Source organism: Peromyscus leucopus, chromosome 3 (genome assembly GCF_004664715.2).
Source record: "Peromyscus leucopus breed LL Stock chromosome 3, UCI_PerLeu_2.1, whole genome shotgun sequence".
Taxonomy (NCBI): Eukaryota; Metazoa; Chordata; class Mammalia; order Rodentia; family Cricetidae; genus Peromyscus; species Peromyscus leucopus.
Genome location: NC_051065.1, coordinates 23366740 through 23378697, shown reverse-complemented (window position 1 = coordinate 23378697; position 11958 = coordinate 23366740). Strand labels below are relative to the sequence as shown.

Genomic DNA, 11958 nt, shown 5'->3' with positions numbered 1-11958 from the left:
CGGACTCTATAGAAATGTAAAACACCCAGTGCCCGCTGGCTGACAGCAAACTCTACACTGGTGGCACAGAACAGTACTCTACACTGCCCAAGTGACCTCATGACAGCAGGCGGGAAGACGACTCTAAGAAAAGGTAGGAGGACCCTGCTCCGATTGCAGAATTGGAGCCGTAAGCCATAACCAAGGTCACTGGCAAAGCATCAGTGAGAGACAGTGAGCAGGCAGGTGTGGTGTGGGGCGCAGCTGGGCAACATGGCCTCAGTCAGGCAACGCGTATCAGACGTGCTGGCACCAGAGAAGGTGGGCACTAGACACCTAAGGCAGACCATGGCAAGTGCACGGTGCAAGTGTGGGGGAGCAGGTGTGGAGAACTAAAAGGTATTCCTGTCTCTAGTCAGAACCATCTCCAAATCAGAGAAGGAAGCAATTCCCTAAAACAAAGAACAAAATACCAAGAAACGCAAAGGAAATAACAACATTTCAAACCAGAAAATACAGGCCTTCTCTATCTTTAAAATGTATTTGAGGTACACTCCCTAAATCTATTGCAAGTAATGAAATGCTTATAAGGCCTTTCCCAAAAGAAACAATTGAGTACTGTACTATATATACGACTTAGGATGAGTAAATTCAGCTTTCCAAAGAGCAAATAGAAGAATGCATGCTTAGAAAAAGTCTCTTTAAAGATACTAGGGTTTTTCCTCCCTTTTTCTTTCTCGTTTTTGTGGTGTCTAAAACTTTATCGTTTACTGCTAGCAAAAGCTTTTGGACAGAAAGGAAATGCTGAGGACGTAGGCTCACCTTTCTAACTGAGAGGACTACACTGCTGAGTCACCTTCATTGAACAAGCCCTTGTTACTATCAGTCACTTTAGTCCTTAAAATTCAATTATTCTTGTTGTCTACAAAAAGTAACACTTTACGAGATCAGGGATCTCTCTCACACACACTCACAAGTACCAAGGCAGGCCCAGCAGCTGCCGAGAGATGACATCATAACTCAGCTGGGCCTGGATTACCCATCCCACACTGGCAGCATTCAAGGTTAGAAAATGAAATGGCAGCACAATTGGTCAGCAGCTTCTCTTCTTCTGGAAGTTTTCCAGGCTCTTGAGACAGACAGACAAACAAACAAGTGAACGAACATAAAGCTGCAATTACTCTTGCATTGATTTCTGAACAGTAAACTAGGTGGTGTCCTTGGTGGAGCAGAACCCATCCAGAAGCCGGCAGCTGGAAGGTCGACAGCCAGCACTCTTGAGCTGCTCTGCAAGGCTTGCTGAGGGGACTCGTCAGCTACCAACACGCTTCGATGACCAGCTCATGGCACCCCCGGGGAACCTCAGGCTGTGTTCAGCTCCGAGGTGCCCTGGGTGGATGACAGGTGGCTGTGCAGGCTGTCCTTGTACCTCTCCAGGTCTTGGAAGTATGGGTGATTCAGGGCGCCATAGGCGGATATTCTTTTAGCTGGATTAAATGTCAAGCATTTCTGCAATCAAGAAAACATTTTATCAGTATAGTTACAACTTAGTATATATAATATCTTAGGTAGAACATATTAAGTATTAGATTCAGGTTCTTTAGGATAGGACACCTTTGAATGATCTTTATAACATGCCATTTACCTATGCTCTATACTTCTCTGGATTTTAGTATGTGTTTCTTGCTTGATATTGTTTGCATTGGTTGTAGTTACATCTTATCTAGGTCATCATCCCTCATTATTTCTGGACAATATTTGATAACCATTTGTATATAGTCTTGTATTAGTTTAGAACCTTCTTATTTAGACAAAAAGGGGGAGATGTAGTGGGTAGCCATTCCAGCTTGGATCTGGAAGTTCCAACCCCCATTGAGACTCTGGCAACTGTCACGCCTACGAGGCGGGGCAAGGGGAGGCGCTGGAAACCCGAGAGCTGGATGGGCCAGCGCTCGCTCTGTGCGCTCTCTCTGTGCCTGGACCTGGATGGTGGAGGTTGACCAAGCAGAGCTCCAGAGAACACCGCTGGATTGCGATACACCTTCCCTAGACCCCCGCAACCTATCTATTCTTCCATTTGTAAGTCATCCACTAAATAAATCTTCCTTTTAACTACGGGGAGTGGCCTTTATAATTTCCCCAATAGAAACATATCCAGGTGAATAATGTGCTTGTACACTGGACCTTGGGGCAAGCCTTGGAAAAGGTGGCCTCTAAACCTCTAACTGTTCTGCTTTAGGGAGAAAGTCACCAGTATGAGAATGAACCAAGCACCCCAAACAATAAATACTGCTTCTGTTACAAAAATTTAATTTTATTGCCAAATAACTGACTTAAAAATCACCTTACAGAATCACAGCTTTTTCAAGGGTTGGTAGGCTGGGAGGAACATCCTTACCTTCATGGAAGTTACCCTCGACCATTAACTGACCCAGGCCTTCAGGGTATCCTGTGCTTCCATGAGGGAAACGTACGGCAGGAACCTGCTGCCTCTCTGGCCTGGGCAGCAGAATGAGGTAGACACACAGAGAAGAGCAGGTTTTGACCCACAGTCTGAATCAGGTAATAAGGGCTCTTCACTCGGGAGGCTAACAGCAGACTTCTAACTCACAGGGCTCTGACGACAAGGACAGTCCAGAAGGAAGGGCCTTCCGAGTCCCCAAGGCAGCACAGTATACACATCAATAATTAGGAGTTTGAGCGTACAAAAGCACTTATTGTGTTTTTTAAAAAGTCCCACATTTGAAGCATGTGTGCATTTGTGTCTGTGTGTGGGAATGTGCACATGGGTGCAAGTACCTGTGGAGCCCAAAAGAGAGCGTTGCTGGAGTTGGGAGTTACAAGCTATGGTAAGCCGCCTGCCATGGGTGCTGGGAACTGAACCTGAGTCCCCTGCAAAAGCTGTGTATATTCTTAAGAACAGAGACATCTCTCCAGCCCCAGAATCTGATTTTCAGTGGGATTTTTTTATATGTGCATGGCACACTAAATACTTATTAAATACATCAATAACTAGAAGTACTGTTACTTGGTTCTTTTGGGGGAAAACATCTGCATAGATGTGAGTCTCAAGTCGCTTCAAGTCTCACGGAACTTTAAACAAGTAAACGTGTTTACTTGTCAAGAAGCCTGTGCCCAAGGAATCCAGAGTCTTCTAATGCTGCATCCAAATACTCATTCAAAACTTTGTGTTAAGAGTTGGAGGAGAAAAGACATTCCAGAACCAAAAGCCACCAGCTGGAAACAAAAATCCACAGGAGGACTACAGCCTCTCATACCGTGTGGTTGTGGCACACGATGCTGTTCGTCTAAACGGGCACAGGCCAACCACATCCTGGAACTTACCAGAAGCAGGTCTTTGCCTACTTCATCAATATCTGTCACAAACTTCTCGATGGGCTGGGCAGATTTGGAATGAAAAGCCTGCCTGGGAAGGGCAACATCCCTGGGCCAGTCATCTTCTCCTGGGAGTCCAATCACACTACAGATGAACAGAAGTGAATGTGAACATTGGCAGTCAAGCGAAGGGCTTCCTCACCAAATCCTAGAGCAGGCAAACACCACAGGGCAGGAGCGGGGGGGGTCAGGAGCTCCGGGAGAACCTCACCTCATGGCGGAAAGGGTTCTCACTTAGCCGCCTGCCCTGTACAGGGCAGGCACATGACACAATCTCAGACACTGTGAAGCTCTCTGGCAGGAATAAGCAGCGTCCCTGGCAGCAGACACTAATGGGAGGTGTGTGGATGGGACCCGTGTAGCCAGGGGCCAGTCCTGGGGTAGTGACGAGGCAGGGCCTGCTATTCTGAAGACAGACACTTGGATAGACAGGGTCCTCCTCTACACCCGATGACGTTGATCAGCTTTGTGACGTAGAACAGCTTTGTGAAGATGGACTTTCACGATGCCTGCCCAGCATGGCTTATTAACACGTTACTTTGGCCAAGTTTTTAAATTAAAGAGTAATTTTCTAAACAGTTATGTAAATTAGACTCAAAAATAAGGTTAAAAAGTATGTCGGTCCTATCTTATGCAAGCACTATTTAGTGGTGTTCCAAAGTGAGAAAGAGTCAATTAAAGGGGTGTCATTTAGGTTTCCCCTGACAACCATTCTGGGATCAGAAATGTGGAGGGAACAGCAAGCCATAAAAAGAGCTTTGGGAATAGGCAGATAGGAATAGGAATGTGGCTTCAAATTCAGCGCCTGCCCTTAACTGACAAGTGAGGACAAATTACAGGACAGCCATGAGCTCTGGGGTCTTTACGTATGTGACAGTGGTAATTTATGGTTATATGAGGGATGGTGGTAATTTACTGAAGCTGCATACTACAGTGCCTGGCACACAGTACATGCAGCCAACATCCATTTGTTACTTATTATTGGTAGGCTGGTGGCTCCACATAATTTATACATATGCATTATCATTTCTAGTTTATGTATAGATTATACATAAATTTATTATTTGTAGTTTATGGTAAGTGTATTTGGACAGTACATAGACTCTGAGTAACTCTGAACTGAAAAACAAAAACATGGTTTAGTAGACAGGGTATACAGTTGCAGATACTGATCCAAACTATTTGCATTAAGTCCTCTTCTGTACTTTCTGCAGCATAGGACCAGAAGGTGTGGCCATAGACATCTTTCAAGAAGACAGATGGTAAATGTCACAGGATCTACAGGACGTTGTCACTGTTCCTTTCCCACATCACAGACCTCCCTGGGAAGAGCAGATTCCCTGCCATCCATGCAGATGCCACCAGATATGGAGGCAAGACACTAACGCTGTCCCCTACAGGCACTGGCAGAGAGCCACATAAAGGCAGACTCATGGACATACTGGAATCAATGAGCGAAATCATGACTTGTGCAACATACAAGTGTGTTCAATAGCAAGGGTTATAACGTGAGTAACAAAAGGGTAAAAACATTGTTATAACTACAAAAGGAAACACAGGGATGGGTCTGGATAGAATGGGCTATGGCGGTGGAGGAAAAGAATACTTGTTAGAGACAGTTTGAAACTTCTATCCCTTTTATATCAAGACTTCTGTACATTATCATCAGCTACCTGGAAATGGATTATAACGATGCTTAGAATTTCAATTACTTTATTGGCACCATTTTTTGAAAAGGTAATATTTCACTGTGCAGCCCAGGCTGGCTTCAAACTCACAATCCTCCTGTCTTAAGCCTCCTGAGTATTATTAGCAGCTTTGAACATACCTGTAGATTTGAAATCTTATGAATACAGCAGTCAGAGCCAAACACTTTCAGAGAAACACTATGTCTATCTGTATAAGTAAACACACATTAACTACATATAGGCATGGATATATATGCCTACATACATACATATGTAAAAATAAAACTTAAAGCCCACCCTACTGTATAAACCCGTGAGACACTTGGGTCAGGTGTTATCACCTCAGTGACGAGAAGACAGATCGAGGGTGAGAATGCCTGCTGTAGTCACACACTCAGGTCTCCCTACTCCGTATCTCGTATTTTACTTCTATTTAATGATGCTACCGCTCTTAGAAAATGCTAATGTGTGGCCTCACACCACGTTTCACTTCTGAAGCACTCGACAGTCTCTGAAAACAGAATCTGTCTACAGCTTACCTTATTAAGAGTATGAGAATACAGGACTTTCCTTAGGGGGAAAAAATCAACTTCCTGTCGAATAAAGACTGCCATGGCCCATAATGAGCATAATGAGATTGTGACAAGTTCATTAGAAAAGGCTTGCATCATATTTCACAGTCTGGACAGCTGAGTAGAAGCTGTGATGGCTGACATTTACACTGGGAAGCCTGTCAGAGTGCAGACTATCAATGGCTGTGCTGGATGGGGCAGAGGTAATTCCTCGAGCAGTTTATCAGTGACACTAGGGTGCAGCATTGTCCCTTTTCTGTGGAGAGGACCATTCAGACCGATGCAGCCAGGCCAGGAACCAAGAAGTGTAATCTAAAGGCACAAAACATACAGGCTTTGGGCTGCTTTTCTGCTAGCCACGTGGGAGTGCCAGGCCTTGGCCAAAAGTCGAGGAGGCTTTCCCACGGGACAAGCCAAATGTCCCTTTTGGCCTACTGCACTGGCTCCGTGGTCGAAGAGTACATGCAGTGTTACAGGTCTGCATACCACGCTGGGAGTGGCCAGGAATCCCAGGAGGAGTAGGCAAGGGCGGGGGAGCAGGTGACGACCTCCAGGGCCCAGCAGGCAGATGCCACAAAGACAGCCTTTCCTTTCCATAAGGGAAAACTGGCATGTCTACTTTCCTGGGTCCCTCTCGAAGATCACATGCACACAGAACACACTGCACAATCCCAGGGAGAACACGAGTCCGGCAGTGAACAACTGGAGCTTGTCGTGCAAAGGCAGGGCAGCGAACAAAAGGGCTTGGCGGAGCATGCGTCCATTTTACAGGATTGTCAGGAGATGCAGCATTGGTGGATGCTCAGGACTTGGGAAGTCCCCAGACAAGACCAGACCAGACCGAACCAGACCAAACCAAAACAACAATAACAAAGTAAACTACCTCCCCAACACACAAATCAAAGCCAGCAAACGTTCTTTCAGCTTCAAAGCATTGGGAACAGCTTCTAATTCACCAAAGAACCAAGTTATCAGCTTTGGGGTGAATTCCAGGTTTGAAGCAATCACGCTTAAACAGATAATTCTGTAGGGGCATTGTATTTTTTTTTTTTTTTTTTTTTTTTGCGGGGGAGGGGGAGGAGGAAGGCTTATAGATTCAAAATTCCATGAAAGTCACTTGAGATTCATAAAAATGTCACCAACCAATGATGATGGTGATTTTTAGCCAGGACCCCTAAGCTCTTTCCAACCTATCTAACTTGGGGTGGGGCTCGGCAAAAGGACATTTCCAAATAGGATGCCACGCAGCATGCCTTGGGAGAAGAAAGGCCCCAGCTACATTCTAGCAACATGAAAGCATGCACCTCCTCACGTGCACAAACATGTAGGTATGAATGAAGTTTGCAAATCATCACAGAGCAATGGAACGAATGGCTGGAAGCAATGAGTGAGCTGGAGAAGAGGCTGCACGGAGAAGCTCAAGGCAGTTCCATTCCTCGGGTGCAGAAGTTACAGAAAAAAGGGTGAAGGTAGCAATCCTGAGCTGGGCATAGTGCGGTAAACTCACCGGCCGTAGGGGGCTTCGTGTGACGACTTCTCACTCACACAGTTACTCAGCCACAGTCTAAGATGAGAACCTAGGTCTCTCGTTCCCTATTTTGGTGATCCGAGAGAAAATGTGACGGGGGAGCCTTTTTTGTCCTTGGCTTGGGAATGCAATGACAAACCAACAAGAATGGTCAAGGACTCTCAATGAGAACAGGATGCCTCCCTGGACAGGCTGGGAATCTTAAGCCATCAAGTCTCTTAGGGGAGGCAAATTGGATGTGACCACAAGCGGACAACACATCTATCTGCACGATGGAGCTTGCGCTCAGGGCTCAGCCAAGCATGGAGAAGCAGCAACGACCCGCCCAGGGAGCACACAAGCTTGCAGAGCGGAGCAGCGCGGGCGGGCGGCTACGCGGATGACCAGCCCTGTGCGGGGCTCTCTCCTACCCTGTCCCCACTCACCACACCAACTAGTAAGACTGTCTGCAGCAGCAGCTTGAGGCAAGAGAGAGAAGAGAGAAAGAAGAACATCAGAGGGAAGTCACTGCAAACTCTTCATGTGACGGAAGACTGTAATTGTTACTTACTCCAAGATTTTTCCCAGTTGATCCACATCTGAACTTCCTCGAAAAAGAGGCCTAAAAGAGGAAAGACACGTCTTAAAAGCAGGCATTTCCTGAGGTTACGTTCCAATCATTGTCATTATCACTGTCCAGCCGAAAGCCAAATTTTCTTCACCGGTGGGAGGAAGAATGACTGTCTCTCTCTGGTTAGGGGAGGCTTTCCATGCATTTCTCTTGCGACAGACACCCTCCTGTTGGCTGCTGACTTTTATGACTATGCACCCGGCTTCATGCCATCCCAGCAACGAAGTACCATGGTCTACAGGGCCAGGTCTTAAAGTCCAGTTTAACTTGCCATAGGGTGGAGCCCATCTTGGTCCCTGCCTCCCACTAAAGGTACATGGGAGTCCTGAGGCTGTCCTCAGAGTGCCTTTCACACCACGCCACTCGGGTACTTCTTTCTGGGCCTCTCTCCTGTCTGTCCTGGGCCCTGTAGTGTATCACTGTTGGGTCTCTTTTCTTAACTATGCCCCTGTCCTTTCTCTTAGTATTATAGTTGCTAACCATCACATGTTCAAAAAATCTTAGCTCTGGGCTTCAGAGGCAACTGTGCCCCCTTCTGAACTCAAAGCCTTCCTTATCTACAGCAACCATTTCACTGGCAATGAAATAAGCTCCCTTTGTGACATTCCTGGTGTTTTCCCAAGTAGACCAAATAGTCCTTTGAGGGTGGGACGTCTCTAGGTTTCCCCATAAGGCTTGTCCTAATACTTTTCCTAACAGACACACGGCTACTAAACATTTGTTGTTGTTTACACCCGTAGTAACAAATAAATCTTTTTCAACTCCTTGCTCAGTGAATGGCATAAACAGCTATTTTTGTCTTTCCCTTTTAATTTTTTATTTTTGAGTCAGAGCCTTATTGCAAAGTCCACTCCTGCCTGGAGTTCATTATGTGGACTCAAGGTAGCCTCCAACTCACCACGCGGCTGCCTCAGCTTCTCTAGTGGCAGACCACCACTACCGGCCCCATTAATATCAATCTATTTCAAATATTTATAGGTTTTTGTTAAGAACTGCATTCCTTATTATACTAGATATCAAGTGTGTGTGTGTGTGTGTGTGTGTGTGTGTTGCTGGCCACAAATCCAGAGCCACACATGTAAAAATGAGCACTCCATTACAGAGGCAGCTGCATTCCCAGTCCTTAGACAGTTTCAGAACTAGCGAAGCAGAAAGTGAAAAAGTGCCATAAAACTCAAAAAACAAAAACAAACAGACAACAACAACCCACAAGATTATAGACTCTTAACAGCGATCTTTTGTAGCGTGTGAATGTTGTACCTCCCACATGTCCAAATGTTCCCCAAACGAGGTATTATTTAATTTTCACAAAAACTCCAGGAGCAATGAAGTATTACCATCACCACTGTAGACGAGGAGTCAGGATCAACAAATGATACGTGACTTAACCAATACCTAAAGAATTGCAGACCTGAAGTTCAAACCAAGTCTGCTTTGCCCCAAAGCCTGCACTGTGCATCGCACGGTTATGTTGAAACATTTATTTTCATTACTAATGTTCTCTTAGCTCAGTTCTCTGCAGCTAAAGCCGCTGGGGAGAAGCAGTGGGGGATTCTGGGAAGGGGCACTTCAGAGTCCTGGTATTTGACAAGCCAGTGCCGCGGGATCTTGTAGTCAGACCGCTCTCCAGATGTCTAGGAGCTCTCCAGATGTCTAGGAGCCTTTACATTTCGTCCTACTTAAGGAACAAAGCAACCCATCAGCTGAAGGGTGCTGCGTTCTCTGCACCTCACTCACTGGTGGGTGCTGTGTCTGAGTGTGGGGGGCAGGCATACGATGAAGAGCTGGGGCGTTGGAAGCAGGCAATCTTCACCAGACACTGAATCTTCATCTTAGGTTTCGCAGCTTAAAGGACCATGCACAATAAACTTCTGTTGTTTATAAACTGCCCAGTCTAAGGGGTTCATTTACAACTATCAAATAGACTAAAACAATCATCCTTTTGGATCCTTAAGTCTCTGCTCCAGGGCCCAATCTTTTTGCTCATACTAAATTTTTATTTTTCCAAAGTACCGAATATACATTTTTTAAGAAACAATATTTCCCTTTCTTTTCACTCAGATCTTTGCTTAATATCAGAGTAAATTATGAAAATTATAAAGGCAAAGTCAAAATGACATTCTGAGGTGTAGGAATACATAACTGACCCTCCCTACTATTAAACAGGTTTTAAAAGACTTGAGGGTCCGGAATACCAGGTTAGCCAAGTTTATACACAGAGGAAGGATTACCAGCTAACCTGGTGAGCTGATTATATGACTATGTAACCGGGCTAGCTGCATCACCTCTCATGAAAATGGGGGCCACAGAAGCTGGTGAGAAATTACTTTTGAGTATCACAGAACTGCTTAACATCAGTATTCTGGCCACAGCTATTGAGAAGAAAGCAAAATAGGCTATCTTGAATGGATGCCTCTCCTACGCAAAGGCCTAAGTCCGTCTCTTGCTCTGGGGTGCGTGTCTTAGGCTATTCGGGCAATTAGAACAGAATCATGAGCCAGAGAAGGGTCACAGGAAGAAGAGAAGTGGACCCCTCTCAGTTAAGCTGATGGCAAGCAGGTGAGGGCCCACTTCCTGCTTTCTAAAACGGCATGGCTGCCTTCCTGCTCCCTCAAGACCCAATTGAAACAGGAGGTGTTGTAGAATATTATTTTAGAGTATGTTACTTTTGTTTCACTCTGAAGCTGTGTTACTGTGCCTGTGCAAAATACCTGAAGATCTAATAAAGAACTGAACGGCCCCTAGCAAGGCAGGAGGAAGGATAGGCAGGGCTGTCAGGCAGACTATATCGAAGGAGAAATCTGGGAGGAGAGAGAAGAGATGGAGGAGTGAAAAAAGAGGGAGCCAGAGAAGGAGGGGGACATCAGATGTCAGCCACCCAGCTACAGAGCAAGCCACGGAGTAAGAGTAAGGTTTACAGAGAATGGGAAAAGTCCAGTGACAAAAGGTAGATAATTTAAGAAAAGCTGGCTAGAAACTAAGCCAAGCTAAGGTCGGGCATTCATAAGTAATAATAAGCCTCCGTGAGTGACTTATTTGGGAGCCGGGTGGTGGGTCTACTAACATAGAACAAAAGAAGAAATAAAAAACAACATTTTGGCATAGCAACTTGGGGCTTGAATATCCATCTAGAACCTGAGAGAGCTGAACAACACAAAAAGGGATGCAGCTCCTGTAAGAGTTTCTGCCAGGCAGTCTCTGCTGGTCCCTGAGCTCTTGAGCAGCCAGTACGTTAAGTAGAAACAAAAAAACAAGTAAAAACGCCTGCCACCGTGCAAGCACTGGTGTTCTAGAGCTCTAGGAAGGCTGAGTGCAGTTCCTGGTCAGGCAAACCTCCAACCGGCCTTGAGCTTCATGCTTGGCTTTCAGGACCTGAGAAGTGGGAGGAGCCAGCTGAGAGCCCCACCAGGAGAATCCGGGTGTAGGTTAGCAGTTTAAAGGTTTGCTCCTAAGGTCAAAAAAGGCTGAAGATACGCAATAAGAGAGATCCAGACAGATAAACCTCTAAGCAGGTTACAGTGTGTTTAACAATGTGTGTAGCTTAAGAAAAGGAAAAGGGTATAGCCACAGATTTACAAAATAAAGTCTTTAAAGAGAGAATAAAAGGAAAAAAAGCCATGTAAGATGGGAAATACACAGGTAGTCTGGATCCTGTATGTTACTGTGTTGACTTTGAAGTTTTTGATGAAAAACAAAGGACAGCTGCAGAGAGACCTGGAATTGAAAGAGAGACTATTGAAATAAACCAGCCTATTTACTTTAGGAATGCCTTAACTTTTAAAGTAAAACAAAACAAAAACAACAACAAAAACAAACATACAAACCATATCTGTCAAATGGAGATCAAGGGGCAGAGACTAAGTTTTTGGTTTAGTATCTTTTGTGGTGAGAAATGAGGTGAACGTGGCTGGATCTCTGTTACTGAGACAGAGCTGAGCTGGAAGGAAGAAAGAGGGCTGAAGGAACAAAGAAGCAGAAGGACAGAGAAGTAGAGGTGGCCAGACAGACAAACCAGATGAGGCCCACATTACCTCAGACTCAATCTCAACCCATTGCCTGAAAACCACCGTCCGTCCCAGAATTCCTAAGATGTCTTAGAGAGGCCCTACATGAAGAATGAAGGTGGACAGGGATTTTTCGATGGTACCCAGTGAGACAAATGCACACAAGAGAAAAAAATGACGT

At 45.4% G+C, this 11958-nt stretch overlaps 1 protein-coding gene across 2 annotated transcripts in view; it reads right to left on the bottom strand.

Annotated features, from left to right (window-relative positions):
* Window positions 1–923: 923 nt before the first annotated feature.
* The window catches only part of Cdk6 (cyclin dependent kinase 6), a 198468-nt gene continuing 187433 nt past the window's right edge, over window positions 924–11958 (bottom strand). For both annotated transcript variants that reach the window (XM_028862869.2, XM_028862877.2), the window contains exons 6-8: window positions 7714–7764; window positions 3325–3460; window positions 924–1488 (exon numbers count right to left, since the gene is read on the bottom strand). In XM_028862869.2, coding sequence (XP_028718702.1) covers window positions 1342–1488; window positions 3325–3460; window positions 7714–7764 — 334 coding nt within the window. In that variant the 3' untranslated portion in view covers window positions 924–1341. The remainder of the gene's footprint in view (window positions 1489–3324; window positions 3461–7713; window positions 7765–11958) is intronic.